This window comes from Odocoileus virginianus, chromosome 14, assembly GCF_023699985.2.
Source record: "Odocoileus virginianus isolate 20LAN1187 ecotype Illinois chromosome 14, Ovbor_1.2, whole genome shotgun sequence".
Lineage (NCBI taxonomy): Eukaryota > Metazoa > Chordata > Mammalia > Artiodactyla > Cervidae > Odocoileus > Odocoileus virginianus.
Genome location: NC_069687.1, coordinates 37,788,250 through 37,811,415, shown reverse-complemented (window position 1 = coordinate 37,811,415; position 23,166 = coordinate 37,788,250). Strand labels below are relative to the sequence as shown.

At 40.7% G+C, this 23,166-nt stretch overlaps 1 protein-coding gene and 1 long non-coding RNA gene across 2 annotated transcripts in view; one reads left to right on the top strand and one right to left on the bottom strand.

The window, feature by feature from the left end:
- The first annotated feature begins 5,445 nt into the window (after positions 1–5,445).
- Positions 5,446–22,897, top strand: CCL28 (C-C motif chemokine ligand 28). The gene is made up of 3 exons (XM_070476652.1): positions 5,446–5,549; positions 18,946–19,072; positions 22,359–22,897. Exons 1-3 carry the CDS (start codon positions 5,480–5,482, stop codon positions 22,549–22,551), a joined length of 390 nt encoding a protein of 129 aa, XP_070332753.1. The 5' UTR covers positions 5,446–5,479; the 3' UTR covers positions 22,552–22,897.
- Positions 18,943–23,166, bottom strand: part of LOC139038255 (uncharacterized) — a 40,207-nt gene continuing 35,983 nt past the window's right edge. The window contains exons 2-3 of the long non-coding RNA XR_011491207.1: positions 22,749–22,820; positions 18,943–19,345 (exon numbers count right to left, since the gene is read on the bottom strand). This is a non-coding gene — a long non-coding RNA (uncharacterized lncRNA). The remainder of the gene's footprint in view (positions 19,346–22,748; positions 22,821–23,166) is intronic.

Sequence of the window (23,166 nt, the reverse complement as noted above, 5' to 3'; positions counted from 1 at the left end):
ATGACTTAGCAACTGAACAACAAGGATTAGATATTGCTGTGGTGGTGATAATGGTTTTGTAGTTGGTAATCTTGGTATGTTCGACAGAATTCTAAGACCCCAGTGACTCTGGCTTCCTGGAATCCTGTCATTTGCTTCTTGTCAACTATGGCAAAGACAAAGAAATTTTGCAGATGTGCAGTCCCTAAAACTAACTTTAAGTGAATCAAAAGGGAGATTCTTCTAGATGGACCTCACGTAATGAGGTGAGCTCTTTAAAAGAGAATCTAGAGATCAGACCCTCTTGCTGGTCTTGAAGAAGCCAGCCACAAGGAGTGCAACAACTGTGAGGAAATGAGTCAATTACCACGTGAGTGTGGAAAGGAAGTGCAGACTCAGGAGAAAGTGCAGCCCCTGCTGACATATTGATGGGAGTCAGAAGCTGAGCAGAAGATCCAGGTAGGAAGTCATACCTGCCTCCTGACCCATGGAAACTGTCAGCCAATAAACAGATGTTATCTTAAGTAAACTAAGTTTGTGCTAATGTTGCTCAGCAATTAAAAAAAAAATATATATATATATAATTAAGGACCTCCCTGGTTAAGACTCTATGCTTCCACTGCAGAGGGTGTGGGTTCGACCCCTGGTTGGGAAGCTAAGATCCCACATGCTGTGCAGCATGGCCAAAATTAAGTAAGATTTAAAATAGATTAAAAAAACAAATATAATTAGTAAAAATTCAAACCATAAAAAAGTACATACAATGAAAAGTAGATTTTTCTACCATCGTAGACATTCACCTTCCTCAGAGGCAACCACTAGGAAGAACTTGGCCCTCCTCATTCCAGAAATTTTCTATGCATGTGAAAATGTCTGCATGCATCTGTATTTCACTCATACACATACAAGATATTATAGATGTAGATTTATAATATCCTTGAAGCCTAGGCTAAGGTCAGTGAGTGAATATGTGTTATCTCAGAAATCTGCATTCTTTAGAAACAGTATAAAACATCTTGCAGCTGAAATGGCTTTTAGGAGAGCCAGGCTAAGTCCTTTTAAGTGCTTAGGTGGCTTCATGATTTACAGTCTGTAATTAAATGTGCGGCGGGGTTGAGCATCAGTATGCCAAATCGAACAGAGAGGAAAGACTATTTTCCACTGCTTTGCAGTTTTTTTTTCCTTTCACTTACAGACACGAAGTCTTTTCTTACAATACATTATCTTTACTGTTGCAGTAGTCCATTGTGTGGTGTGGCATAATTTATTTTTCTAATACCCTATGGATATGACTGATAGGTGTGCAGGTTGTCTTTAATATTTTGCTATTAAAAATGCTAAAATGAGATTCTTATGTGTCCATCTTTGCATACTTGTGGTCTGTATCATAGAATAAACTCTGATGGTGAAAATCTTACATCAAAGAATAGCTTCACATTAAATTGATAAGTATTACCAAATTAATGTCTTAAGACTTTGCACCAAATTACATTCCTAACCACTGGTGATAAATACTAGCTTACACACTTTGATCTTTGCCACTTTCATAGGTGAAAAAATATATCTCACTTTACTTTCTTTTTGCCTAAGTAGTTTTGAATGTTGAATAATGCTGAGTAATGTTTATAAGACTTATTTCTATGAACTACCTGTTCATATCCATAGCCAGATTTTCCATTAAGTCACTGGCCTCTCCTTTATTGATACTCAAGATCTCTTTACATAATAGCCCTTTGTCTGTTGTCTTACAAATGTCACCCCCCCACCCCCACCACATGCACCTTTATGCCATTTGTCTTTTACAGAATTTTATTTTTCTGTGAAAGAATTTCACTTTTTATACAGTAAAATTTTTCATTCTTCTTATTTTTGAGTGTTATTTTATGAGTCTTTTTTTATGCTTAGAAAGTCATTTGCTGCTCCATTTTTTTAAAGTTTACATTTCCTTTGGATACCTTTATGTTTGAACTATTTACATTAAATACATAGTACATCTGGAATCTAAAGCTTCAGCTTTGTCTTTCCCACATGGTTAACCAGTTGCTGCAAACATTTCATTGAGTAATTCAGTTTTTCCTGAAGTAAAATGCTAACTTTACTATGTATTAAATTCATTCAACATTATATTTTCTGGATTTATACACTGGTGTCTTGTGTCTGCTCTGACTCTTTACAATCTCTTTTGTTTAATTGATTTACTTTTGGCTGTGCTGGGTCTTCGTTGCCGCATGGACTTTTCTCTAGTTGTGGTGCGGGGCTTCCCACTGTGGTGCCGTCTCCCGCGGAGCGCAGGCTTTGGCAGGTGTGTTTCAGTAGCTCGGCACGTGGGCTCAGGACTTTGGCTCCTGGGCTCTAGAGCACAGGCTCAGTAGCTGTGGGACACGGGCTTAGTTGACCCGCAGCATGTGCAATTGTCCTGGACCAGGGATAGAACCTGTGTCTTTCGCGTTGGCAGGCGGATTCTTTACCGCTGAGCCATAACGGAAGCCCCTACGATAACTCTTCATGATAGTCGATTTACAATATATTTCAACACCCAGAAAGACTAGTCATCACTCACAGTTCTTTTTCAGGTTTTCTGGAGGACATTCTGTTTTTACTAGAGTTACTATTCTGCTCTGATTCCCAATTTATTGACCAATCTTAGGCAAGTGACTATATTTCTATATGTCACCATCATAAAAAACGGATGCTATTGGACTGAATCTGGATTATTTATATATATGGAAAGCATGAATGCTAACAAAGAAAAGTTATAAGTTTAAGTCTGGAACAGAAACTACAGTGTTAACCAGGAATAAGGATTCAGTGAGAGGGAATTTCCCTACCGAGCTTCCCGGGTCATGCTGTTTCCCGAATTCGCATTCTCTGTTCTGTTTACTTTGGCATACCTGACGCCCAACCCCGGCACACTTTTAGTTAGAGCCCAAGTCAGAGCTGCAGCGCTGCAAGAGACCCAGCCTGGCACTCCTAAGAGCCATCTCAGCTGAAAGATGTTCTATCTGATTTCTAAAGAATACAGATTTCTGGAATCTCACATACTCACTCTCTCACTCAGTCACCCATCGTTGGCCCTTGTTTCAAGTCTACAAATTCCCTGGTGGGTGAAATAAATAAATGTGTGTGTGTGTGTGTGTGTGTGTGTGTGTACAGGCTATACATATATACATATATATATGTTCTGGATTCTCTGTGGCTCAGACAGTGCGTCTCATGTCGGGGAGCGTGGCTCTAGGGCATGCGGGCTTCTGTAGTCGTGGTGCATTAGGCTGACTTGCCCTGAGGCGCGTGGAAACTTCTTGGACCAGGAATTGATCCCATATGCCCCTCATTGGCCGGCGGATTCCTAACCACTGGACCACCAGAGAAGTCCTCAAGTGGTTTTTAATAACTAACCATCCTCCATGCTTTAAGGAAAACTCAATGCGTAATTGTTCTTTTCTGTATGGTATAGAAAAATAACTCCTTCTGAGAAATGACCATTTGAAATATTATTACTAGTTGGACTACAGATATTCAGAAGAGGCCACAAGTACTAACAGTGGACTTCTGTGACCGCATTGGCAAGATTTTGCCCATGTAATGAAGGCTTATTCAAATAATCCAATTTCTTATTCATTCAACACAAAGCCTCCAGTATTTGCCGCACGCTAAGTGAGGCACTAGGGGTATAATGACGAGTAGGATACAGGCCCAGCCCTCACTGAGTCCCAGTCTATTGCTGGGCAGAGGCACACACATATTTACAACAGTGTGAGATAAGCTGGCAATATATATTAAAAATGTGCATACTCTTTGAGAAGTTCCATTTCTAAGAATTTTTTAAAAATTTGAGATGAGTGAACAAAGTACATAGAACTGATTATCGCAGTATTTCCATAACAGGAATAAACACCAGAAAATGACCACAACTGGAAGATTGTTTCTTACATGTGTGTCTGAATCCGCTCTTGAAGCTCCTTCCCAGTGAGTTCTGGCCCATGTCTGCCTGATAAATACACTTTGACACAAAGTCACAGAGCACGCAATAATCACAGCTTGCACCATATTCTCTCCAGACAGAAATTCCATCATTCAGTTTTGCCCTCACGCCAGTCAAACTGATCTGCTGGTAGATGTCAGGTTTGCTTTATAATACCAGGCTCAATATATCCAAATACCATTTTGGCATGTAATCAACACAAAGTTATTGACAACATATTTTATATTTCTTTGTACCAAATTTCTCAAATCTAGTGTAGATTTTATAGGAGTTCCCTGGTGGCTCAGATTGTAAAGAATCTGCCTGGAATGCAAAAGACCTGGTTCGATCCCTGGGTCTGGAAGATCTCCTGGAGAAAGGAATGGCAACCCATTCCAGTAATCTTACCTGGAGAATCCCATGGACAGAGAAGCCTGGTGGGCTATAGTCCATAGGGTCACGAATAGTCGGACACAACTGAGACACTAACACTTTGTGTGTGTATTTTACACTTGTAGCTCATGTGAATTTGGACTAGCGTATTTCAAATTCAGGGGGCCCACGTTCGATCCGTAGTCAGGGACCTAGATCTCATTTGCCACAACTAAGACCCAGCACAGCCAAATAAATATTTTTAATAAAAAAAGGGGGCCTACCGCATGACACAGTGCAGTCAGAGGAAGCATGGCAGGACCTCAGAGATCATCCAGTGGATTTCTTATTTACACAAAGGTTAAGAACATTTGCTGAATTATACAACCAGTTAGTAGAAAAGGTGGGAGTAGAATCCAACGCTCTGTTTACCCTATAGTTTTATTCACAAAGCTGATTAGTGACAAAGTTGGACTAGAACCCCCCCACCCCATACTTCCTCCTGGCTGCCCACACCTGTGCTGGGGCTTTTTTTTTTTTTTTAAACCAAGCTTGGCCCCTCTACCTGTCATATTACCTTTCTCCTAAATCAGCTAACAGCCTCACTGGAAACACGTTGGCTGCCAACCAAGGCCAGAGTGGAGTTGAATTTTCCCATCTTTCCACCAGATAATGCTTTTTATGACTTGCCACCTTTGTCCCTAGAAGCTCAGCTTCAACAAGCTACTTAGAAACCCTGATTCCTTTATGCAGCGGTTCTCAATAGAGGTGTCCTTCAGAATCCCCTATGGAGCTTTACTTAAGACTCAGATTACTGGGCCTTTGCTCCAAAATTTTGATTTATAACTCTGTGCAGGAATTCATATAGGCAGGTATTTTTTAATTGTCCCCCAGTTCTGGGGCACACTTCCAAACTCACAAGAACCTCACCAGATGGCAGATCACCACTGACATCGCCTGAGCCCCAGGTGGTGGAAAACCGCTCTGGTCCTGAGAAAGAGCCCAGTTTCAAGGAAAGAAACATGAGAAAGGGGTACCCTGGCACCTCCCAGGGCGGGGCTTTCTGGCTTGCTTTCCTCCAGGCTCTTTCTCTGCACCCAAGGACACTTTCAGCCTCATTTCCTGATCTGACCGCCTCGCCTCTGCTGCTGCCGCACTCGGGGGCAGATGGGAATGCGGCAGACAGGACTCGCCCTCCTGGCTCTGGCTGCCTGTGCGGCTTTTCGCCCCTCGGAAGGTGAGTGGGGGGTCCGGCTATCTCAGCCTCCAACGGAAGGAGGGGGTCTGCCTTCCAAGATGGAGCTGGAAGGAACGAGGTACCGCCAGCAGTTAGGGGCAGGAATTTCCAGTTATCTCCATGAGAATGGCATACATTTCAATCCCTCATCTCCAAGAGGCAATTTCAGAAAGGAACCTCATTTGAACAGGGATATCAGTAATTTGCCACCTGTGTAATTTTGAGCAGTGCTTCCTTTTTTTGATGATACTATCTTAGAAAAACCCCCAATAGAGGCTGAACGAGAGCCTATTAAAGGCTGTCTTCAGCTATCTCCCCCTGCTAAACTGTCTAAATACAAGTGTGCACATTCCTGGAAGAAAGATAAACTTGACCTCTGGTTTAGGGTTTGGCAAGTTGCAAGCTTTCAGACCAAAGTCAGTCCTATGGATACTGAAAACCAAAACTTCAGTCTGATCTTACAAAAGGGACTCAGGAAAAAGGAGATTGAACCATACAAATTATATCAGAACTATTTTGAGTTGCTGGCATCTATATGAAGATTATAGACTGGATTGGACTGGAGGCAAACTTTTCTACTGTATTTAGGAAACCCTAAATATAGGTATTTAATACCTGACTGATTTGACTCTTTTCCACTGTCTTCTTTTCTGAAACTTTACCCTGAATAGATTCTCTAAATTCAGAACAGAGGTAAAATGTAAATTTTGTTTGGTCTTCTTTTTGAAAACTTCAGGCAGCATTTTAAATTGACCGTTTCACACACACATAGTTGTGTGTACACACATACAAACTGGATTTTAGGGCTTCTCCTGAAAAATCAGGTCTGGCAGCACTGGTTCCACTTTCTCTGGCAAGAATGAATAGAGCATACTATCCCTTTGCCATTCACCTGAAACTATCACAACATTGCTTGTTAATCAGCTATACCCCAATACAATATAAAAAGCTAAAAAAAAAAAACAAAAATGAAACAAACTGCTAAAGCAGACTAGCCTCTTTCCTTCTCTGGACAGAGAGAAGGACATCCTATTAACTCTTTGGCTATTAACATCCTACTAACTGCTTGGCTATTAACATCCTATTAACTGCTTGGCTCCTGTAGGCATTTTCTTAGGGACTCCCAATATAGCACCCCAATGTGCAGAGCTTTACTAATGAGCACAGTTCTTCATCTCTATCCTTCTATTTTATCAAGGCAAAAAGGTTTTCATTTTATGTTTCTGTAAATTTTTCAGAGAAAATTTCACCATTGAGATTTTAGGACTCAGATCCATTGTTTCCCAAAAGTCTACCAGCTAAGGCTTCATTCCTAGTATTGGCAATGTGATTTTTTTTTCTCTTTTCACATGAAGCTTTGAAACAAAGTGTATGTGTCTCCCCCATCAGCTTCTTGGCCTGTTTCTAGCCTTCCCCGTGGCAGAGGCAGGAGCAGCCCTCCTCCAGGAGAGGCGGGAGGGAAGGGCAGGCAGAGGGAGCAGAGTGATGAGGAAAGCCCTGCCAGACCCAAGGCCAAGGTCTGCTTGGGAATGAGTTCTGGCAAAGAGGGTGGAACAACAAAACACTGGGGTGTTTGAAAAGGAACAGTTGGTGATGATAAGAAAGAGCTGCGGAGATGTGACTGTAATGTTCTGAGTTAGTCTCAGGGCTTCTCCTAAGGTGGTTTGTGTGTTAGTCACTCAGTCATGTCCTACTCTTCGCAACCCCATGGACTGTAGCCCACCAGGTTTCTCCATCCACGGGATTTTCCAGGCAAGAATACTGGAGTTTGTTGCCATTTCCTTCTCCAGGGGATCTTCCTGACCCAGGGATTGAACCTGGGTCTCCCACGTTGCAGGCAGGCTCTTTACCATCTGAGCCACCAGGGAAGCCCACGGCAGTTTGGGTCACAGGAAAATCACATTGTCTGGGAAGCTCCAAGTTTCTGCCGCTTAGAAATAAGTGATGTGCCTTCCTTTTTTTTGTGGGACATGTATTAATATTAAGTTAACCTTAAAAGTACATCCCAATATATATCGTTGTTCAGTTGCTAAATTGTGTCCGACTCTGCAACCCCATGAATTGCAGCATGCCAGGTTTCCCTGTCCTTCACCATCTCCTGGAACTTGCTCAAACTCATGTCCATTGAGTCGGTGATGCCATCCAACCATCTCATCCTCTGTAGTCCCTTTCTCCTCCCACCTTCAATCTTTCCCAGCAGCAGGGTCTTTTCCAATGAGTCAGTTCTTCACATCACATGGTCAAAGTATTAGAGCTTCAGCTTCGGCATCAGTCCTTCTGGTGAATATTCAGGATTGATTTTCTTTAGGATTGACTGGTTGGATCTCCGTGCTGTCCAAGAGACTCTCAAAAGTCTTCTCCAACACCACAGTTCAAAAGCATCAATTCTTCAGCACTCAGCCTTCTTTATGGTCCAACTCTCACATCCATAGCTGACTACTAGAAAAATCGTATCTTTGATTAGATGTACCTTTGTCGGCAAAATGGTGTCTCTGCTTTTTAATACGCTGTCTAGTTTTTTCATAGCTTTTCTTCCAAGGAGCAAGCATCTTAATTTCATGACTGCAGTCACTGTCCAGTGCTTTTTGTAGGAAGCTTCCATTCAAGGGTCTGTGTGTCTCAAGTGTCCTGTGGAGGTTGTAAGGAATGCAGGCTGGGAGGAAGGTCAGGATGGGAGGAAGGGAGGTGAACACTCCCTATGGCTATTGTCTTGGGCTCAGGGAAATAAGGAAGTGGTCTGTGCCAGTCTGAGACTTGGAAAATGTGTTTTGTTTAGTAAGGCATTAAATGTTCCATTATCTTAATGGTGCCTACAGTGGCCATCTTGATGTGATGGCTTAGTAACTGGCATTCCCCAAATGTTCTGTATAAATCAGGAAGCGGTTGACTTACCCATAATTAAAAGCCTTGGATTCTACCCAAAGATAGGGCGATACTCCAACCCCAATGAGGTGGCTGCCAATTCCCAGAAATCAATTCTGACTCCATAAAAATGTCTATTATTCAATGGCTAAAAGCCAGATTCTTTGAAGCCACAATCCAGGTTTTGTGGATCTTACTGTTTTTATTTTGCCTTAAAGACTAAATGTCCACTTTGTCCAGCAGATACAAGTTGGGGGATTTTGCTTCATTGAGTCCCAAATTGGCTTTCTTCAAGTTTCTTCTGATAGTCTGCCTTCTCAGAGTAGGATGGCTAAGATAGAGATATGTGCTAAGGACTTGCTGCTTGAATCCTGAAAGAAAACTTTACCTTTTGTTTGTTTCAGTTATAGCAGATTCACTACAGAGGGTTGCCAAGAATATACATCTGTGCTTGTAAACTGGGACTCTCCATTTCACCAGGAGTGGTCCCCAAGAGGCCAGACATGACATGCCCAGTAACCTTGTTTTCTCTTCAAGTTTGCCCTTCAGGGTGTTTTGTTCTGTTTTTAATTTAATTTTATTTTTAATTGGAGGATAATTACTTTACAATGTTGTGATGGTTTCTGCCACACATCAGCATAAATAAGCCATAGGCTTACATGTCTCCTCCCTCTTAACCTTCCCTCATATATATATTTTTTTTTAATGTTCTTTTCTATGTTTAGAGAAGCAGAGTGACTTCTTATAATACAGTAGCAACTGTCTCAAATTTCAGTCATATATGGACTCCTTTAAAGAAAAAATTCTCTTTATTCTTAATGATGACATTTAAATTATTTTACTACATCACTTGATGTATAAACATAAACCAGGCCTAGTCCCCATATATATGTATGTATATATATATATATATATATATATATTTGTTGTTGTTCAGTCACCAAGTTGTATCCGACTTTTATTTATTCCCTGTTACACAAACATTATCTCAGGGCTCCAAGAAGTATCTGGGAGGACTTTATTTGGACACAGCAGTTTCATGCATCATGGCTTAGTGAGTCCTTCTTGCCTATGTGGTGCAGCAGTGGACACCTTTGTTTGTAGGTATTCGAAGTATGATTTGGCTCCATTAAAGTATGAAATTCACTAGAAGGGGAAATGTGTCCCCAACCAACTATAATTGGAACATTTAAGTGCTGTCATTCTTTTTTTTTTTTTTTCACTTTAAAAATTTTACACCTATTGCCATGTTTAAATTGTTCTTGTAGACTTGAGAAACCGACAGAAGTCAAGTGAATCTTTCTCATTTTCAGCTTTATCCTGGGAATATTTCTCTAACACTGGCATGTACCTTTGCTCTGTTTCCATTCTACTGTGTTCTCTAAAGTGCTATTTGTATTGGTGTTTTCCAAACTGCATTTCTAATAAGCCCCCAGGGGACCCCATACCATAGCTCTGAGAGCCACACTTTGAGTAGCTATATATCTAAGTAAGAGAGGAAGCTGGGTCACCTCTCTATGGTAACAGAATCCTTAAAGCTCAGAATCTAATTGTTATATCACGATTTGCAGTGTTTTACTGTTGGTCTTATAAAGTCTTGAGTAAGGAAATAGTTAAAGCCTTCTCTTAGTGACCAAAATTGGATCACAGACATAAAGTCAAATCAGAGACAGACATTTGTAGCAAATTAACCATTCAACTCTCTGGCACTTAATACTGGAAACAACAATGACAACCCCAAAGCAACAGGAACATTGGCAATAACACTATAGTAAAAGATAATGCTTTTAATGAGATACTAATAACACCATCTTTAAAATATTAAATATAATACAAATGATTTATCATATTGAATTAACCCCTAATTACTTGAGGGTGGGAGGATGGTATGTTTTTTAAAAAGCACTGTGCAGTTTTAGGACACTTGGGACATAAGACCTTGACCAAAAACTTATTTTTTAAAAAAGGAAAAGCACTAATGCCAGGCACGGTGCTATGTGGTGTGGACATAAAAGATATGCCGAGGGAGTTCACAGTCAAAAGGCGTAGTCACATAAACCCTAAAATTTATACATATGTAAAATATATAAAACCAGAAAAGCACGTGGTACCATAAGACCTCAGATCCATGTGGGGAAAGGGCAAGACTGGGAGCAAGGAGGCAACTGGGATGCTCAGTAGTTCAAACTGATGACGTCTGGAACTTGGACAGTGATAACAGGGACGAAAAGCAGGAAGACAAATCTGAGAAATGTCCAGGGAGTAAAATGTACAGATATTTGTGACTGGCTGTGGAGTGCAGGAAGAGGTAATGATATACAAGTTTCTGGCTTGGGTAATGGTAAATGATGGTTAAATGAGATGCGGACCCCGGTGAGGAGAGTATTCGTTTGCATTTGAACCCAAGCGATGTCCTGTAAAAGGAGACTGTCAAAACAAAAACCCCTAAACCTGACACAATCTCAACAACAGTGTAAGTTTTGGTGTTTTTTTTTTAACCTGCGTGCATCAGAAACGGGTAGATCAAGCAACAACAACAACAACAATAAAACTAACGGAGGTGGGAAAGACATGCCCAACACATCTGCTTTCCCTTTCAGCTCCAGGAAGGGCTGCCCCGGACGCCGAAACGCGTCCCCTGGAGCTGCGGGGCAGAGGCGGCAAAGTCCCGGCGGAGGGCGCAGCTGCTTGAGGTTCCCGGGGGTCGCGGCGGCGGAGCAGGCTCGCGCTGCCGGGCGTCCGTGGGCCTGTGGGTAGCCTCGCCGGTCGCAGGGCGCCACCCTCCTCCAGGCGCAGTCCTTGTTATCCTTGACCGGGGCTCCGCTCCCAGCGCTCTCCCGAACGCGGGCTGAGACAGAAAGCCGCCCAGCAGGTTGCGCAGCCGCAGAGCCGGAAAAGCGGCCGGACGGGGCCCAGAGAAGCTGCAAGCACCATCCGCTGCCCAGGGCTGGCGCTCCAGGGCTGGCTCTCCGCACCGCGTCTCCCCTTCCCTGAGCTGGGCCCTCCGCTCCAGCCCCGAGTCTCGCGACCCGTGGCGCCCTCGCCTACAGATACGTGTGCTGGGACAGCCGTCAAGGCTGGGACACCGTTCTGCTTGTGTCTTTTCCCCATTTTGGTTTTAGGTTTTCCTCTGATTTTCCTTTTCTAGGGACATGAGTGGAACACCTGTCAACTAAAGAAAATGCACACCGTGAGAGTTGCCAGTTGAGTTTTATGTGGGGCAGTATGAGGATTGTACCCTGGGAGACTGCACCTCAGCTAGCTCTGAGAACTGTTCCAAAGAGGTAGGGGAACGAGTCTGTATGTGATTTTGGTAAAGGCGGACTACATGCAATCAAGGACATAGTTTTGTGAAAATTTCTGCTGGACTCCTGCAACTTCTGCTAGACGTGAGAAACAGTCATCACCATGAAGAATTTTAGTGCTTTTCTAGACGTGAGGATCTACAAGAATTGCACTCATAAAATCAGCTCCTGAGAATATCTGTCTGAAGACCTGTCCTGCCAGTTTCCTGGAGCAGAGCCTCATTTCTGCTCTCCACCCTGAACTCCTTCAAGGGCTGTTGGAGGTCAGCAGCTGCAGTCCAGCAGGATTTAATCCTTGTAGGGGGAGATGGCAAGCACCATGGCAGGTGCCAATCTGTGGTTGACACTCAATTATTTTATCCTGTTTGTGTTTTAAATAAATACACTTATGCTAGACTTAGCTCTGTCCCACCATTATAATAAATACCATTTCCATTATTTTCCAGAATTAATATTTTGTGATTCCCATTTAGCATATGAGTTGAAGGTATTTTTTTAGTTTCTGAGCAAATGGTATTTGTAAATTTATAAATACGTTATTATTTAGATCAAACTTTTTATGGTAACAGATTTTTTCAAATTGAGCTTTTAAAAAGTACATTTATTTTTGAATCAACATACAATTTATTTTTTTTATGGTAACAGATTTTTTCAAATTGAGCTTTTAAAAAGTACATTTATTTTTGAATCAACATACAATTTATTATTTTTTTTATGGTAACAGATTTTTTCAAATTGAGCTTTTAAAAAGTACATTTATTTTTGAATCAACATACAATTTATTATTTTTTTTATGGTAACAGATTTTTTCAAATTGAGCTTTTAAAAAGTACATTTATTTTTGAATCAACATACAATTTATTATTTTTTTTTATGGTAACAGATTTTTTCAAATTGAGCTTTTAAAAAGCACATTTATTTTTGATTCAACATACAATTTATTATTTTTTTTATGGTATAGATCAAACTTTTTAAACGGTTACTTTGCACAGGAGCTGCCTATTCAAAACTCTATATAATGGAAAAAGAACTCTTAACTACAAATAATGGTGTAATATAGGGGAGAGGAAAAAACAACTTTCGTTCCATCCTTCTAGATTCTTTACTAGGACCCCTATAACAAAAGACAGATTAATAAGAAAATAGCATACAAGTTTATTTAATGGGTGCCTTCACAAGGAAATGAAGACTCAAAGAAGCAGTTTGAGTCATGGCTTTTATATAAAGTTGGACAAAGTGGTAATTTGTGAAAATGTGAGAAAATGAACTTGAACTAAGGCAGTTAAGCATGGGAAAGAGACGAGGAAGATAAGGGTTAGTTTAACAAAGTTTGTACAGATTTTCCTTGCCTGCAACTTCATGTCTCATGGAGACACCATCTCATTTCACCCAGAATGTTGGAAAATGCTAAAAATTTCTTTCTTCCCCAGGTGCAGGGAGAGTACCTTTTACTTGGAAGTTTTGTATCTTGCTTTTAGGAAGGTCAGAGTGCCCTTTTTGCATCTGCTGTTTTTCTGGCTTTAACTTAAAATAATCAACATGCCAGAATGGAATACTTTGGGGTCACGTGTTCTGAATTCTTTCAGGGACAAAATATTAAAAACTGTAGATGAAATGGACAATTTCTTAGAAAGCTATCAAAATTGATTGAAGTTATAGAAAATCTAAATAAACACACAACTCTTAAGGAAACTGAGTCAGAGTTGAACATATTTTCTTCAGATAGACACCAGACCTACCTAGCTGGTTTTAGAGGTTTTACCAAACAGTGAAAGAAAAGGCAATTCTTGTCTTACACAAACTTTTCCAAATAATAGAAAAATAGAGAAAGCTAACTGATGCATTGTTGGTAATTAATGTAATGTTAACACTCAAAACATTCAAGGATGACTTCAGGGGATTAAAATATAGACTAATCTTGTTTATGAGCATAGATGCAAAAATATATAAAATGCAAAATTAAAAATGATTGTATAGTTATATTTATTATTGAAATCAGAGGACATTCCTGATTGAGAGAGTGAAAGAAGTAAAGAGGCTAATATTCCCTGGGTTATGCAGCCAGCTTCCACGCTCCAGGGAATCAGCCAGAAATAGAGAGAGAGAGAGAAAAAAAGAAAGAAAGACACGGGACCAAAGCTCTGATGGAGCGAAGGTGTTTTAATCAACATGGCGTGGGCATATATACTGTAGTTATTCTCAGCAAAGATAAAGATTAAAATTCCAGACTTACAAAACACAAGGCGATCCCTATTAAAGAGAGAAGAGGGTACTTATCACCGTAAAGAGAAACTAACAAAGGAAATGCCTGGATTCTTCAGCCCCGGGAAAGGAGTGCCTCTCCTCTTAATTCCTGGATATTGAGGAATTAATAAGGGCCAAAGGTTTCCTCACAGATCCCAAACAGCACGTGGGAAGCCTCCTGTTAAATGCTTCCTGACACCTGATGGTTCTTTTTTGGGGGGCTGCGCTGGGCCTTCATTGCTGTGTGCAGGCAGTTCTGAGGAGCCGGGGCCACTCTCTAGCTGCGGCGTGCTGGCCTCTTGCTGTGGAGCGTGGCTCCAAGGCTCTAGAGTACTGACTCAGTAGTTGTGGCTCCTGGGCTTAGATGCTATATGGCAACATGGGATTTTCCCATACCGGGGATCTAACCAAACCAGTGTCCCCTGCATTGCAAGGCAGATTCTTTTTTTTTTTTAAATCACAGATAGGTTATTTTATTGATAAATATGAGCTCATTGGGATAATTGAATGGAAATTGCTTCTAAACTGCACACTTTTTATCAGTGGATTTTTATGTCATCCATTATAGCTTCAAAAATTTCCTTTTGATGCATGACAGATTTAATTATAATCCTGTTTTATACACTTAAATGTGCTTATTTTCTCTTAAAGGAGGATATATATATTTAGGAAGTATATTAATAAAAACCACCATATAAAGATGTTTATAAAGATTATTTGGTATAGATAGGTATCTCAGTGTGTATTGCTTCTTCTGATCAACTCCAAGCATTTTTAAAAAGTCTAATTAATTTATACAGGAACACTATGCAAAGTGGATGCTAAATACTATTAGACCATTTTTCTAATAGAAAAATTACAACATAAAACTTAAGTTCTCTACCTAAGTTTATATAGTTCAAGGACATAAAGTATATCAATTTTTAAGTTAAACCATATATTTGCTTCTTATTTTTATTTTTCATGATGATAATTCTTCCCACTTTAGTTTGTCATTCATTTTTCACTTATACACTGAGCATCTAATAGTATAGAACACTTCATTATGAAACAAGTGATAATTTCTACTGTTAAAGTACTTACATTTTGGTGGGAAGACAGACATTTTAACATAAGAATTTCAACAGTGAGATAAAGGTTTTAGTTCAAAGATAATGAATTATAAAATTGTGAAAGTAAGACAATTATAAAAAAATGTAAAGTAAAAAAATAAAAGATATTAATATAATAACCTATGAATAAATACATACTTATGAAACAGTGTAATTAAGGCTCTGACAGTATTTTGCCTCCAGTGCTGTTCATTTAGTTGAAAACTAACTGCATCTGACTAGGGAATCACTACACAAACTTTTTTTCCGGCTTTGAGAGATAATTGGTATAACATCGGAGGTGCATAGTGAGCTGCATTTTGAAGGAGAGTAGGATTTAGTGGGCACAGTAGGGGAAGAGAAAATCCAGTAAGAGAAACCAGTGTGTGTGAATGTCCAGAGGCGTGTACTGTCTCCTGTGTTCAAGGAAGCACATCTATTTATCTCTGGGTACATGGGAGGAAGACAGGAGGCTGCAGGGGCTGATAGGACATGAAGGTGAATGCTAAACTTGACCTTAGGGGAATCATTGAAATATTTTTAAATCGTTCATGGTTGGGTTTTCCAAAGAGCACTCTGCTATACTGCTAAGTCACTTCAGTCGTGTCCGACTCTGTGCAACCCCACAGACGGCAGCCCACCAGGCTCCCCCGTCCCTGAGATTCTCTAGGCAAGAACACTGGAGTGGGTTGCCATTTCCTTCTCCAAACAAGGCAGATTCTTAATCACTGGACTGCTAGGGAAGCATGGATTGTTCTTTAAAAATGGAAATATTCTGACAGGAAGTTGCATGAGAAAACCTCTGGGGTGGTGATGCTATCTACAAGAATCTTACCTTCACCCTAGTCCTAACCATCCCACAAGCTTCATTGCCTAATTTGTGTACTCTTCAAAGGATTCTGTCTTTCTTGTCCTATTGCATTTCCAGGTGCCTCACTAGGGCACCAGTCACACCTACAAACACCAAATATGCTTGCCTGCCTCTAGTCTTTTGCTAGTTAATCTGATAGGTTAAGTGATCTCCAGGTGAGCCCATCTTACCTTTATATCTGAGAAATGTCATCCAGTTTGTTAAGTACATATAGGTCCCCGGTGCTTTTCTGGGTTAAAACTGTGCTTTTAATTGATGTCAGCATTCAGATAACTCGAATTCTTAAACACATAAATTCACCTATGATTCTTAATTCCCACATAGCTTTTGAAAGTCCATTTCAGATTTTATAGTTGTCTGGGTCACGACTGGGACTGCCCTGGTGGCTCAATGCTAAAGAATCTGCCTGCAATGTAGGAGGCCCAGGTTCAATCCCTGGGTTAGGAAGATTCCCTGGAGAAGGGAGTGGCTACCCACTCCAGTATTCTTACCTGGAGAATCCCATGGATAGAGGAGCCTGGTGGGCTATATCCATGGGGTCACAAAGAGTCGTGACAACTAATAGAGGGTTCTGTGTAATAGTAACTGTTCATTTTTCTACTCCCAGGGTCTAACACAGTGATTCAATATAAAAGAACTTGGAGACATAGCTATAGATAGTATTTCATTTCTAAGAATTCACATAATAATTCTTACATAGTAAGATGGGTGAATGAATGGATAGTTACATGAATAAGCCCAAAACCTTGTTTGGGGTATTAAAACAACTTTACTTGGGGAATAGCAGCACAGTGTAGCTAAAGAAAGGAACTATTAGTTTCAGGAAATCAATGCATTAATAAATGTGAGAACCAGTGTTCTGTTCTCCCACTGCCCTTTAAAAAAAAAATTGAAATAGGGAATTCCTTGGCAGTCCAGTGGTTAGGATTCAGTGCTTTACTGTCATGGGCCTTGCTTCACAGTTCAGAGTAGCCAAGAAAAAATGGCATTTAATGTAGAGAGTTCCCCAGTGGCCTAGTGGTTAGGATTCAGGGTTTTCACTGCCTTGATCTGGGTTCACTTACTGGTGGGAGAACTGAGAGCCTGCAAGCTGTGAGGCACAGCCAAAACAAAAACAAAAATGAACAAAGAAAGTATACAATTCAGTGATTTTTAGTATATTCACAGAATTGTACAGCTATTACTGCTATCTAATTTCAGCCCGTTTCATCACCCCTTAAAGAGACCTTGTATCTGTTAGCAGTCATTCCCTCCTACCCCCACCCCTGGCAAACACTAATCTGCTTTATGTCTTTATGGATTTGTCTATGGACTTTTCATATACATGGGATCATACCATATGTGGCTTTTTAAACCTGGTTTCTTTCACTAATAATCTCTTCTTGTCCCAAGATCAGAAACCTCTGTGGCTCAGAGTTGACACCACTGAGGGGTTTTAATCCTAATTTAGGGGCTCACTTCTGTCTGTTAAGACTGCCACCTGCAGCCATAATTTCTAACTTTTTAAAAAATGTATCACCCACTTGGAGGAATGGGGAGCATAGAATACTGTGTGCAGGTAGCATGTGCAGGAGGAATTTGCGGATAGACATTTTAGTAGGGGACTAGGTTTCCTTTCATATTTGTGTTGCCCTTTTCTCCTTTTATCTGGGTCACATAAGTTTCTCCTAACTTGACTTCCTGCCCTAATCACACCCCACTTATCCCTACTTGCTCATCACTGCAAGACAAATTTTTCCAAAACCCTTCTCTTTTCTCGATCTTTAATGGACTCCATTTCAAAAAAGATAAACCTCCTTAGACTAACATTCAAGGCGTCAATGATGTGATGTCAGTCTATCTTTTGAACCATATCCTTCATCAATCAGCTTCTTAGTAGCTTGGTTCAGACAAAGAGGTCTATTTTTCTGTATTCCCTAAGTGTGCCCTGTACTTTCCTACCTCAAAACTCTTGACCGTGCACTTCATTTAGCCTGGATAAGTCTTCTCCATTTTTTGCCATCCCTCCAAATCCTCAAAGATTCAGTTAAGTCCTTCCTGGGCAGTTAATTTCAAACCTGCTCCAGGGACCCACGTGGTTGGTCCCCTCTGAGTTTTTGGGACACTCTATCCATCTTGCCTCTTTAAGCAAATCCAGTCGCAACCCCACTACCCTCATCTTCCCTTGCTTTATGTCTTTGCTTGTGCTTAGTTTTATCTCCCCCAAATACAGTGTGAGTTCTGGAAGGTGGAGGCGTGTCCTGCTCTGTGGTCTGTGTACACAAAGCCCCCCGTAAGTGATTGCTCCTCATTCAAGCAGGTTAACATTCTGTTTCTCTGGAGTCTCCAAGATAAAGCCAGGCCAGTGTTCTATAGATGGGGAAAAAGTGGAAACAGTGGCAGATTTTATTTTCTTGGGCTCCAAAATCACTGCAGATGTTTACTGCAGCCACAAAATTAAAAGATGCTTGCTCCTTAGAAGAAGAGCTATGACAAACTTTGCCAACAAAGGTCCATATAGTCAAAACTATGGTTTTTCCTATGGTAAAACCATAAGAAAATCTATGGTAGTGATGAATAGACGTGAGAGTTGGACCATAAAGAAGGCTGAGCACCGAAGAAGTGATGCTTTCAAATTATGGTGCTGGAGAAGACTCTTGAGGGTCCCTTGAACCTCAAGAAGATAAAACCAGTCAATCCTAAAGGAAATCAGTCCTGACTATTCATTGGAAGGACTGATGCTGAAGCTAAAACTCCAATACTTTGGCCACCTGATGTGAAGAACTGACTCATTGGAAAAGACCCTGATACTGGAAAAGATTGAAGGTGGGAGGAGAAGGGGACGACAGAGGATGAGATGGCTGGATGGCATCACTGACTCAATGGACATGAATTTGAGCAAGCTCCGAGAGATGGTGAAAGACAGAGAAGCCTGGCATGCTTTAGTCAATGCTGGTCGCAAAGAGGTGGACCTGAGTTAGCGACTGAACAACATGTGTTCTATAAACCATACGATTTCACATTTCTTTCTTTTCTTCTTTCAGCCATACTTCCCATTGCCTCCAGCTGCTGCACCGAGGTTTCGCATCATATTTCCAGAAGGCTTCTGGAAAGAGTGACGACATGTCGCATCCAGAGAGCCGATGGGGATTGTGACCTGGCTGCTGTCATGTGAGTGCTCTTTGGCAGGAGGGCTAAACCTGCTGAGTGACCATTTCCCCACCGGTGAGCCATAGGTTGGGGAGACTCTGCCTGCTACCCAACGTACAGATCGCTATTTGAACAAGAGAGGGGAGGCTGGTGTGAATGCACTCTCTCAGTACCAGGATGTCCAGAGCCCCACGTTAGCCCTCCGCATCCTGCACTGCGGTGCTCTGGTGAAGGCGAGATGCTTTTAGTCACCAGACAATGTGTGTGACTTTCCTCAGCCAAACGAGGGACGTTCTGAGTGGAAAAAGATTAAAATAAAAAAAAAATGAAAACAGAAAGTGATTCTCTATAGGAACACAAACGATACAGGTTTTCACTTCAACAATGGACAATATGATCAAAAACATTTTTAAAAGGACTCAATTTTAGTTAAAGGGAAACTATGAAGCCAATCAGTTGAATCTAAAAACACTTCATTCAAGTACAGTTTTATAAATTGACACCTCTGTGCTGATAAGACAGCTGAAAGATATGACTTGGTAAGATGGTTACTTCTCAAGTAAGATGAAATTGGACTGTGTCTTATTTTGTAATCATAAGTTACATGATTACATGATAAATCATCTCTTTTGTGTTTCCTTACATTCAACATAAAAAGTTAAATGTTCTCTGTTTCCAAATTGTTTTACTACAGAACATGTTTTTACTTATCCAAAATGTAGTCCCTTAACTATGTTGTTTTTTTAAACATTTTCCAATTTTTGGTGCCCCCAGCCTTCCTAATTTTAGTTTAGTGTGTTTAGTGGTATGTCATCTCAATTTTAATTTGCTCTTCTTGAACATTAGTTCCCTTGACTTTGAATATGTATAAAGACTTCAAGGTTTGAGATAAGTGTTTTAGATGCAGAAACCATTGCAAGCATTGGAATTGCAATTCCGAAATAGTATGCATTATTAATCTCAATTAACTAATACAACTTAACTCACAGTGAACACACTAAATTCATTTCATTGTCCTTTTTTGCCTAGAAATAGGTCCTTTCTTTTCACGCCCTTTACACAATCACTGTAATAGCTGATGTCTGAGAAAGCAGTCTGCTTGTTTAAAAATTTGTCTACAGTGACTTCATTAAAGAGTTTCTAGCTCTTTCTACACATAAACAAAACACAAAGGTGCATATCTTTGGAAGAGGGCTGAGTTTTCTTGAATCATATAGACCTTATCTGTTAGGAAGAAAATTTAGAATTATTGAATAAAGTTGTTTGGGAGGCTTGAGTATTTTTTCAAAAATGGTTGTTGAAAGGCTATTGTACTTAGAGAAATGGGCAAAGAAATAAAGTTTAGGGATCAATTATACTTATAATCTATGGCAGGGCCTTCCTTCAAAATCCACTGGACTGTCACTAGCTACTCTTATGTGCAAAAAAAGAAAAATCAAGAGATCAGCCTAGTGGTTTCTTAGCATCAAACTCTTCACCTAGAAATTCACAACTGAGGGGCTCAGTGCCCACCAGAATATTGTGGAATTGGAGGAGGGCAGGGAGTGTGAAAAAGGCCACCTCCTTATCCTGATGGAGACACATGTGATACAAGTGTAGGTTTAAGCAATCTTTAAACTTAAGGGTTTTAAAACACCAGCACATCTTGGGTCTGAGCACTATGTTCCGGCAGCTGATTTTTCTGCTTGCATTACATTGAGGGTTTGAGGCCCCACTGAGCAGGCCTTTGAAATCCCACATGGCAGGTGTTGCTGTGTTCCTGTGCTTCCCTCCTCCCTGGATCCTCTGTCTGCATTCCCCATCCGGGTGTCTCCTGTAGCCCCAGGGCCGATGCCCCTGCCTGGGGCTCCTCACTCCCCGAGCAATGCTGACGTTGAGTCCTAGTTCTCTCCCTTGCAGCGATGGGCTTATCTGGCCGTCAGTGGGGTCCTTCTCCCCTGAGTGTCCGCTCGGATTCTTGCTGACGCCATGGGGTAAGGAGAGAATTTAGTCCTTTGGAAAGGGTAGGAACTTCAGCTCTTTCTTGTTTGTTGTTTTGTTTGTTCTCCATGTTCGTGCTATAGCCAAGTTTTCTCCTGTAATAGCTTAAGGCAAGCCAATGGGCCATGGGGAGAATTAGCTTTTCTTTTGAAGACCTCTCAATCTAATACACTTAGAGATGTTTTTCAGATGCCTCCTAGTAAGATGCCTCACTTCTTTTAAGTTAATAATCCCACATGCTGGCTTTATTACGCTCAAGAGTATTCAAGCCTTTCCCAACTTTTCGTCCCATTTCAGAAGTCCCCACATTAGCTGATGTTTCCTTTTGGGTCATCTGGAGAAACAGCAGCCTACCTTCTATCCCCACTTGGTTTTTTCCCAAAGAGAAGGGTGATGGGTTTCCATTTATCCAGATACAGAAATATTGTATATGTATAACCAGCAGGATTTGCAACAGTTAATAAGAGCTGGATGGCATCTGATGGGGAATTAAAAGCCATGTCTATTGTAACAAGAAATTCTTCGAGTTACCAGAAATTGTGAATGGTGTTCTAGGATTCTCCTATGCCAGTGTCAACATTTCACATAGAAAAATGAAAACGAGAACAACTTCTGAGACATGGTACAAATATATATTATAGTAAGATTGTTTTGTTGAGATGCAACCAGATTGTCCTTATTTTGAACATTTTTCACCCCATATCTACAAGAAATTATTGAATTCCTGCTGTGAACAAGGCCTTTTCAAGATACTTCCAGACTATTCTTCCTTCAAGGAGCATAACACCACAGAAAAAGAAAGAGTCTGAAACAACTACTCAGATAAAAGATGGCAAAAACTAAGTGCCGGAAGACAGGTAATCGAGGGTCACAGAGATTGAAAGAAAAAAAGGGGCTTTTAGCTGAGAGGATCTAGAAAAACCTCATGGAGGAGGATGTGTTTAAGGTGGGCAATGAGGAAGTCATTGGTTTTTTTGTTGAGTGCTTGGAGTCAGGACAGAGAATTGTTTTCACATGGTTTCTCTCCCTCCATCTCTCCCTTCTTCCACTGCCCTCCTCTTCTCTCCCCCTCCTCCTACCTCTCCCCCTCTCCCTTTTCCTCCTCCTCCTCCAAGTCCTCCTGCTGCTCCTTTTAATATTTTCTTTGGATGTCCGAGGGACCACAGGCAGCGCTGTAGTAAAGATTCATCTTTGTGGTCCTCAGCTTTAGGATTCAGTCTGTGTCCAGACATACGCTGTCCCCAAGTGGGAACTGCCTACAAGTTCGCTAAGTTTTTACTTACTTGTCCCGTCTATCGGTGATTTTTTTTTCTTCCCTTCTTGCCAGCCTTCATGTCAAGCGCAGAAGAGTCTGTGTCAGCGCGCACAATCACGTTATTAAGCAGTGGATGAAAGAACAAGCAGCCAAGAAAGAGACTAAAGGCAACATTTGCCATAAGAAGAGACACCACGGGAGGAGGAACAGTAAAACGGCGCATCAGGAAAGGCAGGAAACACATGGCCATAAAACGCCTTATTAGAGAAGGTACAGATGACTACACGGATGAGTCCTAAGTGAACTTGGCCGTGGCTGGCTATAAAAATATCATGCGAGTGTTCCTTATTGGGAGCAAACAGGGCTAAACAAAATATACTTTTCAAGGGGATAATTATACAGATGCAAACATTGCCAACAATATACTCAACTGAAAAAATGAAGTGAAAAGAGAATACTTACCTTCGCATAGTATTTGAGGAGCAGCATACAGATCTAATTTCTCCAACTTTTTTACTAGGACGTTTTCCAAATCTGCAAAGAAGTTGAAAGAGTGGTACTGCGAACATCTGCATGCCTTTACCTAGATTAATCATTGTTAATATTCTGCCATATTTGTTTCTCTTTCTTCTCTCCTTGTACATATATATATAAAACATTATATATACAAAGTTACAAGTTTTTTCCTGAACCATTTTGAAAACAAGTTACAAACATCATGACACTTCACTCCTAAATTTTTTTAGTGTTTCAACTTGACATCCATTAAGAACAAAGATATTTCCTATAGAATCGTGCCATCAGCTTTATACCTAAAAAGGCAGCAGTTTAATCATCTATATGATATAATATATATGTTCATATTCCATAATCATATATA